At 45.1% G+C, this 22,545-nt stretch overlaps 1 protein-coding gene and 1 long non-coding RNA gene across 3 annotated transcripts in view; both read left to right on the top strand.

The window, feature by feature from the left end:
• FCHSD2 (FCH and double SH3 domains 2) overlaps positions 1–22,545 on the top strand; it is a 141,993-nt gene that overhangs the window by 103,885 nt on the left and 15,563 nt on the right. The window contains exons 10-12 of one of the 2 annotated variants that reach the window (XM_035343760.1): positions 336–407; positions 9,789–9,905; positions 11,370–11,474. In XM_035343760.1, the coding sequence (XP_035199651.1) occupies positions 336–407; positions 9,789–9,905; positions 11,370–11,474 (294 nt within the window). The remainder of the gene's footprint in view (positions 1–335; positions 408–9,788; positions 9,906–11,369; positions 11,475–22,545) is intronic. The other variant, XM_035343767.1, reaches the window with a different exon arrangement.
• On the top strand, positions 19,015–22,380 carry LOC118176942. The gene is made up of 2 exons (XR_004755595.1): positions 19,015–21,254; positions 21,935–22,380. It is a non-coding gene; the product is annotated as an uncharacterized LOC118176942 (long non-coding RNA).

Raw genomic sequence — 22,545 nt, 5'->3', positions numbered from 1 at the left:
TACTTGAATTCCTTAATAAACTGACTTGGACAAAAATGTCTTGATCTCCACTTTGGGTCACCAGATAGAAGAGTTCTATTAATGAATACATAACATTGTAAGCATGATTTTTCCAGAAATATTAACATCTGTAGCACCGTTTCCCTTGTTCTCGCCCTTTTAACAAAATGTAAATGATTTTGGCTGTTCTTCCAGCTCCTTTGTCTGGAGCCCTTATTTACATCAAAGCGTTAGGCTGTTTGTAATACAGTGAGAAGAATCTTTGTAGCTGTTTGTGCTGCCTTTCTAACCTTTGCTGCTGTGTGTTTTCATCTCTGTGCAATCTCCGCATCTAGAGTTTTAACGCGGTTCAGCTGGTGGACATTGAGCCCTCACCTGTCAGTGCTATGCGAATGACTATAGCAGAGGTACCTGGTAGTATCTGTCATCAGCCTTTGGCATCTGTGTCGTTGCCGGTGTGCATGTGGCTTGGGATGCTCGACTTTACTCCCGTAGAGGTGGCAACAGAATGCATAATACATCTGCAAAATGGGGGAAAAAAAAGCTTTTTTTGCAAAGAGACTTAAGGTAAAGAAGGAGAAAGCGGTGTTATTTGTGGGGTTCACATCACACTTACCTTTTGCACTGGCACAGCATTAGTAATTGATATTCTGATCTTTTGGGGGCATGAATTAAAATTTCACAGCTCACGGCGACGATGTGTATAATTGGCTGCTTCTCCAGTGCGAGTGGGGAAGTCGGTATAACAACTGCAGGCTGTTAGTTTGCACTGATGAAATGCAGTCCCATTACTAATTTAATTTTCTTATTTTCCAGAGGGCTATGCCCATGTAAAATAGAACTGTAATTCACTGTTGTTCAAGTCCTCAACATGAAAAATGACATGATTCTTTGGCATGGTGCTTGTGTGGCCTGACAGTGAACACACACACTGCTTGTGCTGCTTAACTGCAGGATCGTTTTAGAAGATACTGAATGGGTCGTACATGTCTAAAGCTGTCTCTGTACCTCGGGTGCAGTGACTTCTTTACTTGGCTAACCCCCTGGGCTGTCAAATTACCGTGTTTCTTCATTGCACTGCATTCTTTGAGCTTCTAGCTGCTATAACCAATTTACACCAAACAGAAAAAAAATACATACGCACTTAATGATCCAAATAATTAGGCTCAGCTAACGGGGTCCTGCCTAGAAAATTGCAGGTTACGCTTTTACCCCTGCTTATTTAGTAACTATTCGAGAATGAAAGGTTTTGATCAGGATTTGGCTTTCATACTTGTCAGAAATTGCATGTTATGTAATGAATTGAACAAACTGGAATGGAAGATCAATGGTCAAGCATTCTTTTGCCACGTGTGCTCTCTGTAGACAACCTGCATAAATGATCAGCTGGTTTTTAGTTTTTGTGGGATGTGCATGATAGTTTTCATACTAAAGACTAGCACTGAAGCAAAGACATGTACATGTTTGTACATCTAATCAAACGTTTAATATTTATCTTGTCTAAGGACAAATTTACAAATTCAAACTAAATACCTGATACACTGAGACTGGGGTCAAAATTTGGAATAAATAGGAGGTATTACTGGAATGAAAAAATAACAATTGTGAATATTGTAGGCAAGAAGAGTGTTGTAAACAGTTTGGATGTGGAACTCACCTACAGGAAAAGTCATGAATGCTTTGGCGAATTCCAGTTTTACAGGGTCCATCTTAAAATTTTGTTTTATGGAGGGGGAGCAGTTGACAAGGTAACACAGTGTATATTGCCATGCAATCCTTGGGTCAGGTACAAACACCACAGCTCGATTTATTCACCAGATACTCTCAGCACGTGCAGTCAGAGCCTCCAAAAGAGACTATTTGGGGCAAGGCTTAGGTATGAAACAGTTTTATATCCTACTAGCATGTTCAGGATTTTGTTTCCCCAGTGCCCCCCTAGCACTGGCTGATGGGTGGACTCTTGAGTGTCCACAAAGAGAAACCTGCTACAAAATATTTTATGTCATTTAGCTTTTTCCCAGCACCAAAAAACTGTTTTGACCTTAGGTTTATACATTTGTTAATGTTACTAATATAGTTAAATTATTAAATTCTTATTTCTCAGTTAATTTTCACTGACATAAATTCATTAAAAAAAAGATCCCTTAAGGAAAAGGTTTGTTTCAGAAGTATTCAGTAAGAAGTAATTGATAAATTCCCAGCCAGCTTTAATCCTTTCAATAAATGAATTCACAAAATAGATTGGGCCTTTACAAGATAGAAAAAAAAAAAAAAAAAAAAAGAAAGGATCTTCTGAAATACTTTTAGCCTCCCAAGAAGAGATAACAGCACCCGCTGCCCTGACATGGGGGCTGCTATATTCAACCGAGTGACAGTTTAATCATCCGACATCCTCTCCGGAGGAAAGTGATGCTTATTAAATCCACAGAAATGAGTTGCATTGAAAACACACCGTCCCCCTGCTTCAGAGATAAGCATGGCTAGAAGAACGGGGCCAAGAGTAAAGGAAATTAGCCAGCTTTTCGATATTTCCTGCTTGGAAAAAGATTCTTTTCCTTGAACCGTGTGTTATCATGTGAGAAAATGGGATAAATGGCAAAAAGGGCGTCCGTAGTGCTGCAGGATAATGGCCACAGAAAGCTGACACCGAGCTTTCGAGGTAGGTCCCTTTCCTGTTTTTTAGCTGCCTGCTGCCCCTGACTGGAGTTTCCCCCGTACATTACTGGTGCTGGTGTTTTCTTTGAGCAAGCAAGTAAAAAACATAGCCAAAAATTACTTGTATGGCTGCTTATCAGTGTAAAAAATAGTTTTTTTTCTCTGTGTAATTCGCTGAGAAATTATATTACATATGATATTATTATATTATATATTATTATATAAAACTATAATATTATTAAATTATATATTATATTATCTCAGGAAGATGGGTGGAAAGTTTTACAGTCTCACCCCTTGTCTTTTGGATGGAGTGCCAGGTTTACAGCTAGGTGGTGGGAATGAGGCAAAATTTCACTTCTCTGTCATAAACTGGAGATGGACTTCTTGAGTTTCTGAGCAGCCTGGCTTACAAAAGGAGACCGTTCTTGTTCATGGCAAGGCCTTTTTCTCAGCTCTGGAAGTGTTCAGGGGCTCAAGAGTGACTGGAAATCACTGGAAGTGGGAACGAGGACTCAGCCAAAGGCTCTGCTTTGCCAGGCTTTCATTTTAATGGGGTTCTGCACAAGCATATAGAGGAGGAAGAAGAGTACCTTTTGTTTCTCTTCTCTGTATTTACACATTTCAGCATTTAATATTAAGTACATTTAAATATTTCAAGACTTATTTAAAACGTATTTAATATTAAATGTATTTAAATATTTTAAACTACCTTCGCTTTATAAATAACTACATTTTTATAATTATTTAGTGCACATATTTGATGTTTGACATCAATATTTCAATATACAAAAAGTCCAGGAATACAAGTCGACGTTAGCCCACAGGAAGGGGTCTGGAGGATGCACTCCTGTGGATGCACTGAAAGTGGTCTGGGCTTTAATGCCAGAGCAGAGTAAGGTGATTTCTTTTTAACTCTAACATCTTTGAAGCTAACTAGACAAAAGGAGTAATGATTGAATGTTCCCAGCCTAAAATATTGGGAGTTGCTGCTGAGGTAAAAATCAGCCATCCAGGCATGGGAGTGTTTGGGTAGGCCCAAAGGAGGCCTACCAGGCGCAGGAAGACTTCAGGCCTGTGAATCCCCCTCAATTCAACTCATGTGTGCCATCAGCATGGCTACAGCTGGCCCTCGGAGCCTCCTCAAATTGATGTAAAAGAAGGTCGGAGATCCAGCAGTCAGGTCCAAGGTCTGTACTGAAAGGGCACTTTGAAGGAAATGGAAAGCCCACAGCCTGGGGCTGCCTTACTCGGCGTTCAGTTTTACTCTATCTTCTCCTTTAAGTATCATTAAACTGAAATTGATTTTATTTTAATGGATAGAACATTCTTTTTACAGTCAGTAAACACTGAGCAAAGCTCTGAATAATTGGTGAAAGCGAGAGAAGTGATACCTGAAAGCAGCGGCCACTTAAAGGACAGACCGTTGTTTATGGAAAACACCCATGAAATCAATTTCTCTGTGTCAAGGTTAATACGAAAGCTCTTTTTTTTCCTCCTTTGGTTACTTAATGATAGCAGATTCTCTGTATTTCTTGTTATAATTGAACGTATGATAGGTTTTTGGAAAAGTTAGATGTGGGTACAGCTGCTGAGATAGCTGAGGCAAATCAGAGTAATGTGAGGGTGAGAAAGGAAGGGCACCATAGCAAAAGAAAATGTTACACCCTAATCACAAGATTAATTTCAGTGCAAAGATTAAAACCTTTGAAATAAGCTTAAAATCAGAAATAAGATTTGTAGGTTTAAATCCTTGCTGTGTAACAAATGGGCCTAATGTAAAACATCGGGCCCTGCAAACAGCAAATCTGTATCGATCACCACTAACAAAACTTTTAGATTCTAGTCTTAATAAAAACAAAAACAGAGATGGGAAGAAACGGAGCTACAGCCTCTGTGGTAACCCTGTCCTAACACGTCTGGCATCAGCTACAGCACCAGTCTGTGTGTGTAGTAGGTTTCAAAGGGGACTTCTGGCCAATGGTCATTTGTAGGTTAGCTGTGATCCTCCTAAATAACTATTGAATCCGAATTATAAAGAAATAAAACCCCAAAAGCAAATAGAGAAATTGTTCCCTGCACAGGGCTTTCCTAGTGCTCCTTTCCTGGGCAATATTGGTAAGGAGAGTTGTGCCAGCTGTCAGAGAACAGCCTCACTATTTGTTGGGAATTAAATATTTTGCTATATAAAATATAGTTAAGAAAAAACATGTACTCGTGTTGGGGCTGTTTTTCAGCATAGATCATGTCAGAAAGTCCCAGTTCCCTATTTCTCTATTCAGATATCCTGGAGCTACCTTTTGTGATGAGTTGAAATGCAGCAGTAGTAGGTTGGGTTGGTTTTTAGCTTTATCATAATGTATGATAAGAGGTTTATATAACCTGTGAATAGGTCCCTTTTTATGCCTGAGTAGAAGAAAAACTGTATGGAAGTATTCTTTTCTTCTAAGGATGGTGGGTGTCCTGTATGTAACACTGAAAAAATGAAATCCAAGCCAGTCCTAGCCCACTTTTGGTTAAACTAAAAGGGATTGAGTTTCACTGTAATATAAGAAATGAGCCCCAAAATTGACTCACGATTTTCTTTAAACTGCTATATTTAGCTATCAGTTGTGTGAAAAATGTCATGCATATCCCTTCCTTCTCCCCAGAAGTGCTGATTGTAAGGTTGAGCTTGCAAATTCGCATTGGCATGGTAACCTCTTATTTTCAGTGTTTTAAACGAAAAGGCTGTGATTTTAGGTGTGTTTTGTGTTAGTGGCTCGCATGTAATAAATGTTACTCCTTTTTGCTTTCATTGAAGTGAGCTTTCTTAGTCTTTGGCTAGAAAAATACTGCTTTTTTAGGCTTGAGCTGACTTCTTTTTTTGTTCCTTAAACTGCACGTGCCATCTGCATCCAGATATAACTACATAAAAAGTAAATGCAAGCATCGTGTTCGGCGCTGTCGTAGGGCAACTTCTGCACCTGGAACAACATTTCAGACAAAGCTGGAGACCGACGTGTGTCTACAGACTAAATGCATTTGTTAATTTAAGAAACAGCATAGCATGGCTAGCCTCTAAGCTCTTTAGCTGGTCGGAGTCATCTAGCATTTTCTGTTGGTTTACTGATTGAATTTTTAGCACTAAACACTGCTTTCAGTGTAATCTAAGCCCTGAGAGACCAGCAGAAAGCTCATCTATGTTTAGCTCAGGTTTTTTGGCTCTTCCTTCGTTCCTTGGCCATGGTAAGTGGTTTTGTTTTCCCTCACTTTTGGAAGAGGTTAAATTCAGTCACTGGATGTCTTGCTGCTACCGAGTTCCAGTCCTGAAAGCATGTGAGCAAGTGACTAATTTAAGGCTGTGTAGCAGTCTGGTGATGCTGCAGGAGACTGGTGCAAACACAGCGTTGTGTTCTTGCTGTTTGGACCTCGGTGTCTGAATCCACACCCATCCTATAATGCTGTACAAGTAATTTGCTTTTTAATGTAATTAAACTCCAGATTGTTCTTGCCTTACATATTTTGCATCCTGGTGTAATAATTGGCCATTGATTTTTTTGTCTCCCGCCACACTTCTAGTAGGCCTAATGAATTTGTGCTTAGGGAATCATCTAGGACAGGTTAATTCAGTTCCCTCACCTCTTCCCCACACTTACTTTTTATGTCCATAGCAAATACATCTCTGTTTCAGCTCATTTCTTCGTGCCTGTTTGAACGGCAGTCGTTTTTTCCTTTATTTGATGTGCACCCCTGCGCTATCTTTACCTGAGGATACAGACTTCTCACATCATCCTTGAAGCCCTCCAGAAGCTCGTAACTCCTCCATAGCACTCAGCTTGCTCCTATTCCTCAGCTCAGAAGTTCCTTCACAGCTTCCTGAGGTGCCAGCAGCTTGCTGGTCTTTCTGCAGGTCAGGTGAAGTCCATCCCTGCTATACCAGCTCCCTTTATTCAGGCGGAGTTCCAGGTCCTGATGAATTTGAAGCCTTTCTCCTTGCACCACCGTCTGACCAAGTATTCAAACTTGGCATTTCCTCCACTCTCCCTGGTCTTGTGCAGGTTGGGAGTCCCTTTCAGCTCCTTCCCCAGGGGGCTAAATTTTGCCTCTAGATCTCGTCTCCTGCTTTTCCTTGTATTTCTGGTGTCCACACAGACCACAGCAGTAGCTTTCTTCCCGGCTCCTTCTATTATTCCATTTCTACATCGTTTATATTTAGACCTTTAAGCAAGGGTGAGGTCTGTGTGGTTACAGCACTGCTTTACGAGTAGCTAATACAACCACTCCGATCCCATAAAAATGCCTTTCTTTTTTAACGAGCTTTTAGGAGCAGCCACAATGTTTGCATTCGTACTTCTCGTCGAGTGCTTTTGATAAATAGATTAAAAACCAAAACCACGCTTGGGATTATGAGGAAGGTTATCAAGCAGTTGAAAAGAAGTCTGTGTCCTTCCTTCATGAAAATGGAGCAGGAGCAAGACCAACGGGAATATTGAAGATCCATCAAGAAATCCTTTAAAGGGGGGGAAGCGATGTCAGTTCTGCTCAGACTTGCAGCCGTTAAGACTCAGCGTGGAAGAAGAGCTTGTACAAAAATGCTGATTCCACTAAGCCTGAAAAAAAAAAAAACAACGGAGGCCAAATGTTGTCTTAAGGATTGGATGTGCCTACATAAATCCTTGCGTTTGTCCTCTTACGGTTTGCAGTTACTTAGTGGAAGGAAATTAGAGATCAAACAGCAATGCAAAACCCCAGTCATATAAAGCCACCTCGATAAAAGCAGCCAAAAGGCAACTTCGTGTTTAAACACGGGGCGGGTGTGAAGGGAGCTGCACCTGTCTGGTCTTTGCTCAGCACACGGCTTTGCCTTCTTACCTGTTCCTGCTGGAGCTTAGAGCTTCCCTCCTCCTCTACATCGTGTCTGATATTTCCTTTTGCTTTGACAACTCCATTCACACGAGGTCTGTTCACTCCAGCTTGTGAATTTCACGGAAATGTTTGGTTTGGGCTTTGAGCTAACGTATCTTGGCATCTTATACCCGATTTTAAAAGCCTCCCCCTGGTTTTTTTTTCTTTCGCTGTGAGCAGCAGAGGGATGCTCCCCACCTCCACTCCCCTTTTGATGTTAGGTATGCCCTAAGGCATTTTGTGGGGACAAGGCGAGGCCCTACAAGCTTCTTGGCTAAGTTACAGGTCTGAAATACGTGCAGAAAGTGGCCCAGGAGTCCTGGAGTGTCAGCTCTCTGTCAGAGCCCTCAAATTTAGAGGGATGTGCTTGTGTGTGTGGTTGTCCAGGGCTTGTCTTCCTTTCCCTCGCTTGCCCCCACAGCTGGAAATCTCCTTCACAGCCCCTTGAATCCACTACCCCCGGCTCTCTTGTAATATGAGGATGAATGAGAATAAAGGCCAGATTCAATTTTGATGGAAAGTAGCTTAGCTGAACAAAATAATAAGCTGAACCAATTTTTGCCTCCTTTTCAATTAAACCCTCTGGTAGCCTGTTAGCATAAGTTAGTGTCACTGCCTCTCCGTAATCTGAAGGCACAAAAACCTTGCTTTCAAAATCCCTGCAGTTTGCTTCCCTGTGTCTCTTTATTTTCCTCTTATTAATTCTTATATTAAAATTGTCTTCCTTCCTTGGCACAAGGAAAATACCCGATTGCACCATCTCTGTTTCAGCAGCAGCTGGAGGTTTCTCACCTGTCCTGGAAATAATTCCTCGTATTTCAGCTCCCTTACCCTCCTCCAGCTGGCTGACCTTGGACATCTCCTTCCCAAACAACTTCTGCCTGCCTGCAGGATCTCAGGCCACAGCTGATGGATAAAATCTTTTCAGCCGTGGAGGGAAGAGAGAGAAAAATTCATTCCTTCACGTGGGCATGCACAACCTCTATTTCCATGGAGCAGAATAAAGCACGCTCGCTCCTTTTCCTACTCTCCCGTTGAGTAATATTTCATTAGGGGCTTTTTTTCAGTTGTTCTCAAAGGTTGTGCAAGATGTTCGCAGTCCAAAGAGGACTTGGGATAAAGAGGAATTCACCGTGGCTCGGGACTGCAGTAGCAAAATGAGCATGAGTAAACAAGTCACCCACCCGTGGAAAGGAGTTGGTGGGGAGGATTCCCTTCGGAGTACTGATTAACCCGAGCTGCGGAAGCCCCTGAAATGCCTGTTGTAGGAATCTGCTCTGTGGTGCCAGCAGCACAGCCCAGGAAGGTGAATGAAACGTCTTCCACCGCTCATTTCGCGAGGCTGGCTCCGAAAAGAATCGCCATTGAGTTATCCTTACGCAGTCCAGGTGCAGTAAATAAAAAACAGAACGGTCCCAAATGTAGAAGGAGTATCAGGAAACGTGCTGGTGATGGAAGGCTTGAGGCCGATTTACATCCTAAAGGCTGAGATATGCAACAAGTAATGGAAATTAGAGAAAGATTGGGAGCAATTTCAGTAATTAAATCCTGGAATGCGTGTCTTTGGATTTCCAGAGGGGTTCTGGCAATCTGTTGAGCATAGAAATCCGCTTCCTCTTCAGTTGGCACTTCTTGAGAGGGAGAGATGATTTCTTTTGTGTTACCGACGCACAACAAAAGCAGGCCTAATATGAAAGAGTATCAAAAAATGGGGCTTGAAGTTTGAGTTGTTCTTGGAGATGGCTGTGCTCTTCTAAGGTACTTGATGGCATTACGATTCGATGACCTATCACAAAGAGCGAGCCTACGTGGCCACGTCTATCCCATTTGACCTTCGTCTTTGCTTTCCATGGTGCACGTTTGGTCTAGATAGGTGGTGACTTCCCTGTCGAGTTGTCATTTCTTTAATACGGTTTATTGGAGAAATAGCGTCTCGGTTTTATTCATCAGAAGTGGGTTTTTTGACTGCAGTAAGACCGTGTCTGGCTCTCGGTGCCGCTCGGTGATTTCCCGACGCAGTGAGTTGTGAATTCTCGTGAGCTCTGCTCTTGTAGTTGGCTTTCCGCAGCGTGGTACCGCGGCAAAGTTTATAAGGAAGAGATTTGTTTTTCTTGAATCTTTCTCGTTTTGTACGAACCGAGGCTGATAAACGTAAGATAAAGTTCCCGTGTAACTAAATAACACCGTACCTACAGCGGTAGCCTCGGGTCCGTCTCACGACTCGTCGGCTTGTTTTTCTTTTGCAGAGTCGACAACTGGAATCGGAAACTGGAACAACCGAAGAGCACAGCCTCAACAAGGAGGCTCGGAAATGGGCTACCCGGGTAGCCCGGGAACACAAAAATATCGTCCACAGCCAGCGGGTAAGTTAGGAAAACGCTCGTTTACAGAATCGATTTGTTGCAGCTCCCTGCCGCATGAAGGAGGAGCTGCTGCAAGCGCCGAGGAGTTATTTACGTGGGCTGTCTCTCGAGGCAACCTGCCTCTTTCATCCTGTCCTTTCGTGGTGTGCTGTGCTCAGACTTCCAGGTTTGCAGCTCCTCAGCCCTTCTGGTTTGTCGATACGTTTTGTTACTCCCGTGTCAATCTGAAGTTACAGCTTCTGTTTTGCTGCAGATAACCCAGGGCAGGATCCCCGAACGCCTCGTTTGGGATTTTAGAGAGCTGTATTTCGGAATGCAGCTGGGACTGCTGGGGAGCAAAAAGTCAGTAGGAAGGCAGTTTGGGTCGCAGAGTTCCTTAAACGTCTGTCACAAGGCTGTCGTGCTCCTGTCTCACTGAAGAGTGAGATGGAAGCATCCTGACTGCCCCAGTTCAGAGGTGAGCGGGGAGGCAGCTGGCTTCTGCCCAAAGAGATCTGACACATTTCACTTGCTGAGGTCAAGACCAGCTTGCGTAGACTGCATTCAATGCAATTAGAGCTCACGAGGTTTACAGTATCATCAGATATTTAGTATTTAGTGAGCTAGTGCCCGTGGAGGGGAGGCCTGGCTTCTGGTTCCACTTTAGAGATTCGAGCCATCCCTCAAAATTCCCAGAAAAATGCACCAAGCAAGAAGACCGAAACAGGTTTGCTATTTTACCTGTCTTCTGCTGAACCTGGGTCGCTCCACAGCTAAAAGCAGAAGTTGTAGCCCCAGGCAGTCTGCAGCCAAAACAGGACAGAAGAATTTGCCTCTGAGGAAGGAGGGAGCATCCTGGATTCTGGTCCTAGCTCCTGGTGCTCCTGCTTTTTTTCTCCGAGGGCTATTTAACACAAAACGCATGAGCAGTCACTGAACCAGCCACAGATTTGCAGGTAACCGGTGACAATTTGTGCAACCCCACGCTTTGGCTGTTTTTTCATTTGGACCGGTAGTCAACATCTTTGTGCAGGAAGGCGAGAAACCTCCAGCGCGTCTTCTGTGCTTCAGCAAATTCTCTGCCCGCCGGGCTCCTGCAAATGCAGCGAACCCCCCTGGGCTTCCACTGCAGCAGGGCTGTAATGCTGGTAGCAACTTTTCTCTCCGTGTTTCGGATGCTCTTTTAACCCTGACGTAAACGTGGGCCAGCGTGTCCATTTTAAATGTGCGGATATCAACGCGTAGGTGAGCTGATTCATACCACAGTGCCACGTTTTCGTTGCGATATCGAAGCGTTCTCCTAAATGGAATTTCCATCTGAAATACCGTGCTTTTAAACGGCCGTTTGCCTCGGTCGTCGTCTTTTTTTTCCTGGAAGGAGCTATCGCCGGCCAAGCTGGTCAAACAGCGTTTTCGGCGACTTGTCATGAATATTTATTGTGCAGCATTTCCTACATCTGGGCTCTATTTTCTTGTTTCTGACAGACGCTCGAAGAGCTGGAGTGCCATGGGCCTGTGATGTCTGAGCAGACGCGAGCAGAACTGGAGCAGAAAATAGATGAAGCCAGAGAGAGTATTCGCAAGGCTGAGGTAAGGAAGAAATCATTTTGGCACGTTCACCTTCTTACTACAGGATGATTTATGTTACAGCTGTTTAATTTGCTGTGTGGAAGTGTAAGCTCCCAGCATCAAAACCCAGGGAATTTTTAAGAGGTTGTGTTTCCTTGATCTCTTACGTCTCAAATCACTGAATCAACTTAATAAAAAGACTCAAGATAAAAAGAATCGTATTTTAAAAAACTCCTGATAAAGAGAGATTAAACTCGCTGTGTTTCCTGCTGTCGTGCAAAGGTCACGAATCTCTCTGTTTAGGGCCTTGGTCTTAAGCAGAGAAAAAACAATCTCAGTTTTCAGAAGGAAGAGCTGATAGCAGAAAATAGCGATCGTATCTAGAAGGAGCTACCCCGCGCTGATGGGGCTTCTGTTCTGCTGTTATCGGGTATACATATTTGTAATGTTGATGGGAAAACATTTGAAGTGATCTTTGTATCTCCTTGTGCTCTGAAAAGGTTACGGAGGCTTAGGAGACCTGCTCTGGGTTAGGAGCGACTGACGAAGAGCTTCATATTTGACTGTCAGAGTTAGGTTGGGAAAGCTAACTATTTTCATGGCCAATAATTCAAAAAAAAAAACTATTTCAGGCAAGAGGAACTAATCTGTTAGGTTTCAGCTGAGTGGGTTGCTTAATTAAAACTGTAGAGCAAACGTAATTATTTCATTGCTTCTCATGCCACTAGATATTCGGAGAACCTGCTGTAATTAGGAATGGGATTTACAGTTCAAGAGGTTAAAAAATACGGAGTGAAAATATTCCTCCCACCGGCATGATGAATTTTTATCTTTTTTTTTAATCTCTTTTTTAAAACAAACCCAGAATATATTCTCTTAATAGAAAGTGCTTTAAAATGCAATAGCCTTTTGTTTTGAGTAACCTCTTGCAAACAGAATGTACTCCGAAGAACTTCCATGTATGCATGTGGTTAATGATTACATGCACGAGGACAGGGAGCATGAGAAAGGGAGATAAAAGCAGCGGCAGAAAGAAATCAAATCAGGATAAGGAGTTGCAGAGAAGGTTATACAAAAATAGTATAGATGAGATCGGTTCCGGAAGTTAAATGGTTGTAAATTTTAAGAAGGCATAATTAACAGAACCCAATAAATCAGGGGAAACTTGCTTGGGCCGGTTTTGTTTTGTTTTGATGTGTGTTTTTTTTATACTTTTGAGCCAGATGGCATTTCCTTGGGGGAGGTGGTGGAGAGCAAAAATTGACAGGAGTAGTTTGATTTGGTGAACTCTTGAAAGTTCGGACTTTCAAAGCACGTGTTGCAAAGGTCGTGGCTAAGAAGGATCTCGACAGCAGAAATCAGGCTATGGTCCTGTGGGGATGATACAGCGAGAACGAAGGCAGGGATAACAGGCCAGTTGTTCTCCGTATGGATACAGCAAAGAAGAAATTTGAGAGCATTTCAGGGCTTTTGCCCAGCAGAAGGTTGGCTTTTTTTTTGAGAGAATTAGCTAAAAGAAACAAATTTGCAAGTTTTCTTGGCCTCAGCCACAGAGAACGGACAGAAAGTGCCAAGAAGGTTTATATTAAAAAAAAAAAAAGTGAGATCAGAAGCAAAGCCAGGCTCATTCTGTAGCAAACAATGGTCTTCTCCAAGAGCGGAGGGATGGAGAGAGCTGGGTTGGGAAGCACGCTGGCAGGAAGTACGCAGCCAGGAAGGTGATTCATAAAAGCAACGAAGAAGGAGAAAAATAGCATGCAGTTCTCAGAACTAACGAGAAGCAAATACAAAGTAATGCGTGCACGTCCTTCTAAACATCAAGCAACACTCAGAAGAGGCAGAGCTGATGAATATTTTTCTCTGAGCTGTGTTTCGCAGTGTTTGGTAGAGGGCTAAGACAGAAAAACGATGCGGTTCTCGGGTTTTCTGGTGCTAGACAGCGAGCTGCAGTTAAAACGTCCCTCATCGTCCCACCATTCAACATGGGCTTTTTTACCACACTGTGTTTGTGACCTCTGCACGTTGAGTAAGTTCTTTGTAGCCTAGATTTATTTCATCTTTGTGAAAAGCTGCTAAGGGAATTCAGGGAGCTTTCTGACCTGTTAGGGGTGGCCCCTTCTTCTAGCTTCAGCCCCTAGGAGTGGCACTACTGAAGTCATTTCAGGGCCGTTAATTAGATGAGGTTTTTGCCTCATCTAATTCTTTTCAGTGTCTGAAAGCCAAACATTTGCAGAATTCCTCGCGTATTAAAATGGAACCGGTTGATTTGGGATTACCGATGGGCGGGCATGGGAACGGTGTTTGTGCAGAATTTGCAGTCGTGCATTTAGGCTGCAGGGAAGGACTGGGGCGACCTTTTCCCTTTGGGGCAGCAGTGCTCGGATCGAGGAGCTGGTGACTGGTAAGTAAAGCAAAGCAAGGAGACACCTGATTCAGCTCTGTCCTTCTGAAATCCTGGGCAGTGCGTGGGGAGAGAAGGGTGTCTGGGGAGCTGGCAGGAGCCAACACGTATTGGAAGGGCCCGGCAGAGGAAGGAGAAATTTGCAACAGCTCCGTGTCACTCAGAAAAAGAAGACTTGGAAAATGGAAAAAGGGGGGAAAAAAAAAACTACCCAGGCATTTTTGTGGACGGCAGTTTGATGTACGTCGTTCGTAAAACAAGACAGCATCCCCATAGCCTGCAAATCAGGATGTGTGACGTGTTCCGGTGCCGTGTCTGGAAGTATTTGATGATAACGTGGAGATCGTATATAAAAAAAAGAAAGAAGAAAATAGTTAAAAATATATATTACTGGGGAGGTGTCGGTGCACTTAGCTCGCAACTGCAACGAGTATTGGTTGGTGCGGTGTTTGCTGCCATGATGATCAAGTCTCAGGCATGGAAAGCTCCCATTTGTCCTCTGGTTGGAGGAAGACAGCTCATCTAGAAGAAGAAAGGGATGGCAAGGTATGAATTACACAAGCTGGAGAAAATTTCCTCACCAGTATGGTTGGATCAACCTCTTGTGGTGTGTTGGAGTGTAGTGAAATTCCTCATTCCAGAGGCCTTCTCCCTTCTTCCTTTTTTTTGTGTGCTTTTTCTCTTGAAATGCATCTTATTTTTCTCTCCCCCCTGAAATGTGTGCCCGTCAATCTGTCCCATTCGGGGATTTTGCCCTGCTCTTTGGTCCTTTTTCCTTAGCAAAACCGCTCTTCCTCTTTCGTTCTCCATCGCTTCGGAAGAGGAAGATAATTTCACAAGCACGTTAGGATTAAATTTGGCCTCGCTTCTGGTGAAGCTATTCTGGTCATCGCTGGACGCTTCCACTTGCGTGTTTCTCCCTGGGGAATTTTGAATTCTTGCCACATTGCCCCGGTGCCAGCCTGCTTAAGCACCCGAAGACCCGTCGACCTCTACGTGCCATCGAACACGACACGGGCTGAGTCACGGCCTCTACCAAAGCCTTCTTGGAAGCTTTTTCCCCGTGGACATCTGCAGGGCAGCCACCTGGAGCTTTTTTCTCTTTATATTTTTTCCTAAACCAGGCACGAAGCCAGCAGAGAGGCGCCCAAAAATTACCTTTGTGTAATGGGGCCGTGCTGCGGGTGCCGTTCGTTTAAGAACGGATGCACACAAAGTGCACGAGGCCGAGTTTGGAGCTTCCCACGGTGATCACACATACGGATATCGGTTGGAAAGGGGAAGACACACGTTGGTAATACGTTTTCTCCAGGATATGTCCTGTGAATAGGTGTTTTCATCTCTTTGCCCTCTTCCTCAGGGATCCCGAATCCTTTGAAATCTGACAGTTGAGAGGAACCGCGGAACGGTGCAGTACGTATAACAGCTATTTATCGTCAAATCCTACAAAAACAGACGGGTTGGGGTTGGAAGGGACCTCAAAGGTCATCCAATTCCAACCCCTGCTCCCAGCCCTGGCTGCCCCCAGGCTACTATTAAGTTTTTGTCCTCCTCGAGACGTAGTGCCTCAACTTCAATTGGCACGTTGGCAGCTCAGTGGCTTATTCCTGATCTTTCCCTGTGACAGACGGTATTTTTTTTCCCTGGGATCTTTCAGGGAGCAGGGATCGATTCAAGTTGGGGAAAAATAGGACTTAACCCCAAGTGTTCGTGTACAACTGATAAATGCTGGCTGCTAGACAACGGCCGTGACTGACAACCGCAACACATTGTCTTTGTTGCTCTTCAGTGTGAAAAATTTGGGGGTGATAATCTGGCTGATAATACCTCTGGCACTGCCAGGGGGCTAAAATGTCCCGCGGTTAATGCTGCGTCGCAGAGTTTAGGTTCAGAGGAGCTCCATCCTTGTCAAAACAGCTTTTAGCCAGAGATGCGTATGGGCAGGAGCGTGCTAAAGACGCGGGGAGCAGATGATATCTTAGTCTGGAGATTGGAAGTGGCACCATTCAGGCGCCACCTGGAACGAGACCGACACCTTGGAAAGTCGGTAGTTTAGGAAAATAAATGATTTGTGTGCCTCCTTTGCGCTCGCTCAACCACCTCACCAGGACTGCTGGACGGTTTGTGGCCGTTAGCTCAGGCAATTTGGTTTTCCTTACAGTAGCTTTCCAGTTCTCCGCTGCCCGTGCTCCTTGATCTTTAAACCATCAGGGATTAAAAAATAAAATAAAATGCCGTCTCCACGGATCTGTCGCGCAGAAATAAGGGAAAGCAGAAGGCGAAGCTCTTCCCTTGGTCTCCACACCCCTTCCTTTCAGCCCGAATCCTACACCCAGAGGCTGGAGGACCTGAATTCCTCCGCTGCTCACCTCCGCGTCTCTTACCAAACTCAAGACCCCAACCCTTCGATTGCATCGAGCAGCGTAGTTGGTCTCGGGGCTGAAACGCTTCTTCTCGGTGATGATGGGAGATTTCCCTCTCGTGCTGAGGACTGTGCTCCAGGAAGGTCTTGGGGCCTCGGCAGCAATTAATCCTATTTCCACTTCATTATCCGGGGGCGCATTTTGTCTCATAATTAGGATATCTACAACTCTCAGGGGAGTATTTGTGCCAGATAAGATTTGATTAAGACTCATTACGGTGCTGTTTACCTCGTTTGATTAGTTCAAAAGCTTCGGTCCATTTCCAGTGGTAAGTAGAGGGCTGTTGTCCCCCTCCCCTTCTATTTGGCTATGAATATTTATTACCGGGCTGCGATAACAGTCGTGTTTGCTGGCTCTGCTCCTCTTCTATCTTCGGACCTGATCTCTGAATCGTGTGCTGCGTACAGTTGTGCATCTCACGGAGGTGCGGCTACGTTTCAGCCCGTGGATATTTGTAGGGTTGTGGGGGTTTTTTTTGCAGCTGAACCTTTCCGCTGGGTGCCGCGAGCGCCGTTCTTCTCTGCTCATAAAAAAATGCCAAAATCTCACGCGGCGAGACGCGGCAAGAGGTTGGTCCCTGCGCCTGTGGGCAAGCCTAAAAACCTCCCCAGCCTTTGACGTCCACGGGTCAGGACCGTTGAACTTGTCCGGGGAGGAGCAGCTTAGCGAGGACAACTGCAGAGATGGGAATTTCATGGGTGAGGCACATCCCCAGGGGCCTGGAGCTGTGTCGGGGGATTAGGAAGACGTAGAAGGCTGAGGACGGTGTCAGCTGCCTCCCAACATTCAATTACGCTGGCTGCAACGTGGCAAAATTATATTCCTGCGTCTGAGCACGTTTATCTCGGAGTAATGCTTTTTGGTAATTATTTTTCAGGGATTTGCTCTGAGTGAGCAATTTGGACGGCGTGCGGTATTCCCAGACCCGGCTTAAATAGTTCACGGGGCGTTTTGTGACAAACCTGCCTGTTCCGGTACAGCCGACGAGAAAGGAAATCTTTAGAGGACTGGGTTCTATGAACTCACGGTGACAATAAAGGTCTTTTTTTTTTTTAATTAGTGGACATTTAACAGGTATTCTGTTGGACAAACTGGCAGGAACAAACACGGGGATGTTTTGGAGCTAATGATGGAATATGGCGGTAAAGATTCCTGGAAGAAATACTGGCTCTGATGTATCTTAGAGACCCCTCTGAACTCGAGAGGACAGATCTTTTTAAATATGGAAACAAGTGAGCGAGTCCTTTTAAAAACATCCCACAGGCAATAGTCACAGAGACTTGAAATTTGGCTCAGATGAAGAAAAATTTGCTGTCGGAGTCGGGCAGGCTTTCAGAAATCTTTTAGGCAAAGGGACCAGTGATTATCCGGGGCTCCGAGAACATCGGTGTTGCTTGTTTTGTAGATTTTCATGCTGCCGTTTATTTTTTAATTCCAGTTCCTTTCACCTTTTGAAGGGTGGATTGCACTGGAAGTCCAAGCAGCTTGCTTAAGCCTGCGGTTTGAATGCGCAGGGTGCGCGTTCACGGGGTGTCTCTGCCCTCTGCTTAAAGGAAATCTCTGAATCTTTTGCCTGTGAGAAATGCACGTTTTCCAGTGTATTAACAAGCAGAATTCATTAAGAGGAGTGAGGAGAAACAGGCAAGCAGATGTTTATACACACATTTTATTTACATTTCTACTTGAATCTGGGTGATTTCCATCCAGTCCAGTTACCGGTAGCCTGGGAACGATTTCGTGAGCCCTCCAAAACCCCCCACGCTTTGCTGTTTTCCCCGTCTCCTCCCCCTTCCTCCTTTCCCACCACCTCCTCTCTCACCTTAGGACTCATTCATGGTTTTCTACGCTTGAGCTCGGGAAGAAGAAGCCCGCTGGTGTGGCTGGGGCCGTGCAGGTGGGCTCTTCTCCATTCCTTCGCAGCTCCCCCCCGTGTTTTCTTAACCCTGGCGTTCCCTCCCGAGACACGTTATCTGCGGCTGTGTTTCATTTCCTCTTCGTTTCACCCCCGCAGCCCCTTTTGATTTAACCGTATGAATCCAGGCAGAGTATTTAGCGTATTAATTAAGTGACTCGGCTGCAATACCGGCAGATCGCGGGTGAGCCTGGTTGGGGAGGGGACCTTTTTGGATGGGAGTTCATCTGGCGTTTCCACCCCAAATGTCTTTTACGACCACAAGCCCGTCAAAGTTCAGTTTCATGGGTTTATTTCCTTGTGCATCCCTACTTCACCAACTTAAAACCCATGTGCAGGGGAGGGCTTACGCTTGGTTTTGAGAAATTAGCGGCATTTCAGCGCTTGTGTTCACCGTAGTCAGCGCTGCTTCCACCTACCGGGGCGCAAATAGTTCCGGTGGCCCCAGATTGAAATCCTAAGCTGCTTCTCATTAAAAGAATGCTTTCAACTTAAGACCTTTTTAATTTAAAAAGCCTGGAATATGACCAAAAATTTCCCCAAATGGGACAAATAAAGATAATATTTGGCTAAAAGATTTAGCCAAAACCTTTCCGTGGTGTTTACTTCTTAGCTAAAACAATCTGCCACACGAGGCTCTCTAATTTGGTAATGATTTTGTTCCTGCCCGTAGAAAAATATTGCAGTAGAATAAGATCTTTGTCACAAAAAAAACTCACGTAGGTCTCCTTGGAATCCCAATTTCACCCGATTTAAGTATCTGTACATACTTTGAGTGTAGCCCGTACCTAAAAAAATAATCTCTACTTGTGGCAGCAGGGAGAGGAGCTCTCTCGGGTGGGCGAGGTCTTGTTCTACCCCCTGAAAAATCACAGAAAATAAAGCAACTCTGCTTCTCGGAAGCTCTATTCAAAAAGAGTCCAGCCATCAGAGACCAGGATGAAGGAACTTCATCGGATCAACTCTGGTGGATGTCGGTGTTTGCTTTTGACCCCCAAACCTTCATAAATGAAGACTTACACGCCTGGTGCGCAGCGCTGTAACCTTGCTGGTTTTGGTCTCCACCAGTTCCAAAGCAGTTGTTGCTCCTCATCTTTTGCAAGCTGCAGGTCTGAAGACTTCTCTTAATTCAAACTGGAACAGTAAATAAACAAAACTATTCCCTCTTCCACGGAGAGCAATGATAGGTATGCTGGAAACAGATAGTTTTATTTCTTTCAACGTTGTTTCTTTTTTTTTTCCTCTTTCATCATCTTCTAACCTGCCATCAGCTAAGGCAAAAGGAGAGCTCCGAGAAGTGGGAAGCACCCAGACCGCTCTTCGTCAACGTGGTGGGTGGCTGACAGTTTTCAGATCAGTCTAAACGTATCCTGGTCCTCAGCCATCAAACGGTAATTGGTAAATAGCCCCGGTAAACAGCGATTTCGCTTTGAAGTAGGAAAATATTTGTCCTGCAGTGAGGCTTTAATAACAAGGAAATTTGGGCAGGGTCCAGCTCTCAGAGCGCTGGATTTCGGCGTTGCGGTGCTTTCAAAACTCAGCTGCCTTCCTGGAGATGCATCGTGTTGCAGGGGCTGCAAGCTGTTCGTTTTTAACGTTCATCGCAAATATTTTCAAGCCTACGAGCTTCTGCCGGCGGAGGTCGGTCCGGAAGGATGGGCAACAAGCTTGTCTGCTGGGCTCCGTCTCACGGAGAGGGAAAATGAATGCCTGAAGCTGTTAACTAGAAATAGATGCCCTTTTAGAGGCTTTGAGAGCTGCTGCATCCTCTTTTCGGGGTATGCTAGAACGCAGGGGCTTCCTTCGCTCATTTCTTGGAAGGAGCACCGTGCCTCTTCAGAATTCGCTGCGGCGAAATCAAAAGCCGAGAGCAAACTTTGTGCATGGTGGGTCCCAGCCTGGTGGAGGGCTCAGGACTGCAGCTCGTGGGACTGTCACCTCCCGAAGGCATCTCGGGGCTGGGCACAGGAGAAAAAGCAGCACCCCCAGCTGAGCTCTCACCAGACCTGGTGTGGTGCAGTTCCAATATTTCCTCCACGCCATCCCCCGTGATTTGATTGTTATTCTGGCATAACAAAAGCACCCAGCCCCAGCTAATTTGGACGTGCTGATATTTTGAACGGAGTGCTTGTGTTTTTAAATACGTAGCTGCTCCTGTGTCAGAAACAGAATGAACTTGTAATAGTGCCTGGCTTTTAGGGAGGGAGCTGTTAACCCTGGTCTACCGGTGTCATTATGGAGGGGGAGGACAAAAAAAATCCATATCCACGCTTGTAAATAATGTTATCCATCTTTCAAGTGCAGGCCTGACCCAACGCTGGAAGGGCTTTTATGGTTTGTCTGCGGCGGGGTGAAACTCAAAACAGTTGTGGTTTGGGAGCAGCGTTTGCTGAATATTAAGAGCACTGTGTGTAAATAGAGGGAAGGGACCCGACTGGATTCGTCGGGACCTCGAATTGAAAACCCTCGTGTGACTCCTAGCGAGTCCCGTCAAGGATCTCGGAGCAGCCTGTTTATTTTAGCTAACGAGTGGGTCCAAACAACACGGCTTGCAGCGGACTAATGCGAGCTGCAAATGTTTACGGCCCGCCTAGACGAGTGTTTATTGCTGTTGCGTAACCCGAGCCAACTGGAAATTGCATAACAAGGTAAAACAGCAACGCCACGGGGCTGATGGGTCCCCGTGCAACTTCTGCTGAGGGCATGAAAAAGTTTTTGTACCATCATAGGCTGGCCGAACAAAGAGAAATCAGGGCTGGCTTCTTTGTGCCAGAGCTGTATGTGTAGAGCGACACGCGTCAGCTCAGTAACGTGGTAAGATCAGGGCTTCTCATTAACAAACAAAAGCAAATGACTTGCATTAAGGTGCATTCAGTCCATCTGTCACAGGTCTTCAGCCCGACGAGAGGGTGATGCACCCACAGGAGCTGCGAACCAACCCCACCTCGGTAACAAAGCAGCCCCCGGACGAAACAATCGCCTTTTACCAGGTTGTTCCTGCACCGCAAACGCCCCGTGAGCATGCTGATAGGCAGGTGCCACGATACTTGTTGGCTTTGCCTGGGGTTTTGTGGTGGTTTTACCGTGCCAGGCAGCTGAACAACACCACCGCTCTCTCACTCCCCCTCCTCAGATGAGGAGGGGAAGAAGTAAAGGAAAGAACAGCTCACGGGTTGAGATAAGGATGATTTAATTAAAGAGAAAATATATATATATATAATTAAGGAAATATTATTAATTAAACGATTCAACTAAAGGGAAAAAAGGGAAAGGGGAAGAGGGAGGGGGGAAAGGGAATAACTAAACAAACCAAGTAAAGGCTGTGTGGAAGTGCAGAGGAAAGAAATTACTCTCTACTTCCCACAAATGAGCGATGCTTGACCACGTCCTTGAAGCAGGGCCTCAACGCACGTAGCCGGTGTTCGGGAGGAGGACAGACGTTTTTGCAACGAGAGCCCACCCCTCCCCTCTTCTTCCTTTTTCCACCTTTTATTGCTGAGTGTGACATCATATGGTATGGAATATCCCTTTGGTTGGTTGAGGTCAGCTGCCCTGGGGATGTTTCTTTCTCACTTTTTGCCCACCCCCTAGGAGGGTCAGAGAGAGTCCTGATGCTGTGCCAGCACTGCTCAGCAGCAGCCACAACACCGGTGTGATCCCACTGCTGTTCTAGCTCCAAGTGCAGAGCGCAGCACTGTGTGGGCTGCTGCAGGGAAAGTTAACATCCCAGCCAGACCCAGTACAGGTTCCAGCTCAGCATTTCTAATTTTGGCAGCTGGGCTCTCGGTGCGGGCTGTAGGCAGCCAGGAGCATCCCAGTGAGGCAGGAGCAGTGCTCATCTTCACTCGGTGCCGCAGCATCCCTCCTCTCCTCGCCCTTCTCTCAAAGAAAAAGTGGTTAGAAAGTGCTTTTGTCCCAAACCTTCAACGCTTGGCATCCCTGGGCTCAGCTGGGTGCAACCCTTCTGTGCTAACGTTTTGGGGTAAAAGTCTCTGTTTAGCTTCATTTAGGGAGAAACCCGCTTCTCGTTTTCATAAGCGTACCTAAAACATTTTTTTACAGTTTCATGATTAATTAAAATAATGGTTTCCGTGTCCGTGCAGCTTTAAAATCTACAAACTGTAGGATAAGGAAAAAAAAGGGGAAAAAAAAGGAAAAAAAGGAAAAACAAAGAAAAGCAAATCAAAAAAAGCAGCAGGTGTTGGCTGCCTGAGAGCAGTAGAGGGGTAAAAGACTTCTGCTTTCAGACCTTCCCACAGGTATCGCTTTTTGTAAATATTTACAGAGCCAGGGCCAGAGCTTGGGCCCTACTAAACCGCAAGGGTTTCAGCTCGATGCTGTGAATCTCTTCCGAAT

The sequence above is a fragment of the Oxyura jamaicensis genome, chromosome 1, assembly GCF_011077185.1.
Source record: "Oxyura jamaicensis isolate SHBP4307 breed ruddy duck chromosome 1, BPBGC_Ojam_1.0, whole genome shotgun sequence".
Lineage (NCBI taxonomy): Eukaryota > Metazoa > Chordata > Aves > Anseriformes > Anatidae > Oxyura > Oxyura jamaicensis.
Note: the sequence above shows the minus strand (reverse complement) of the source record. Positions and strands in the feature narration are given on the sequence as shown.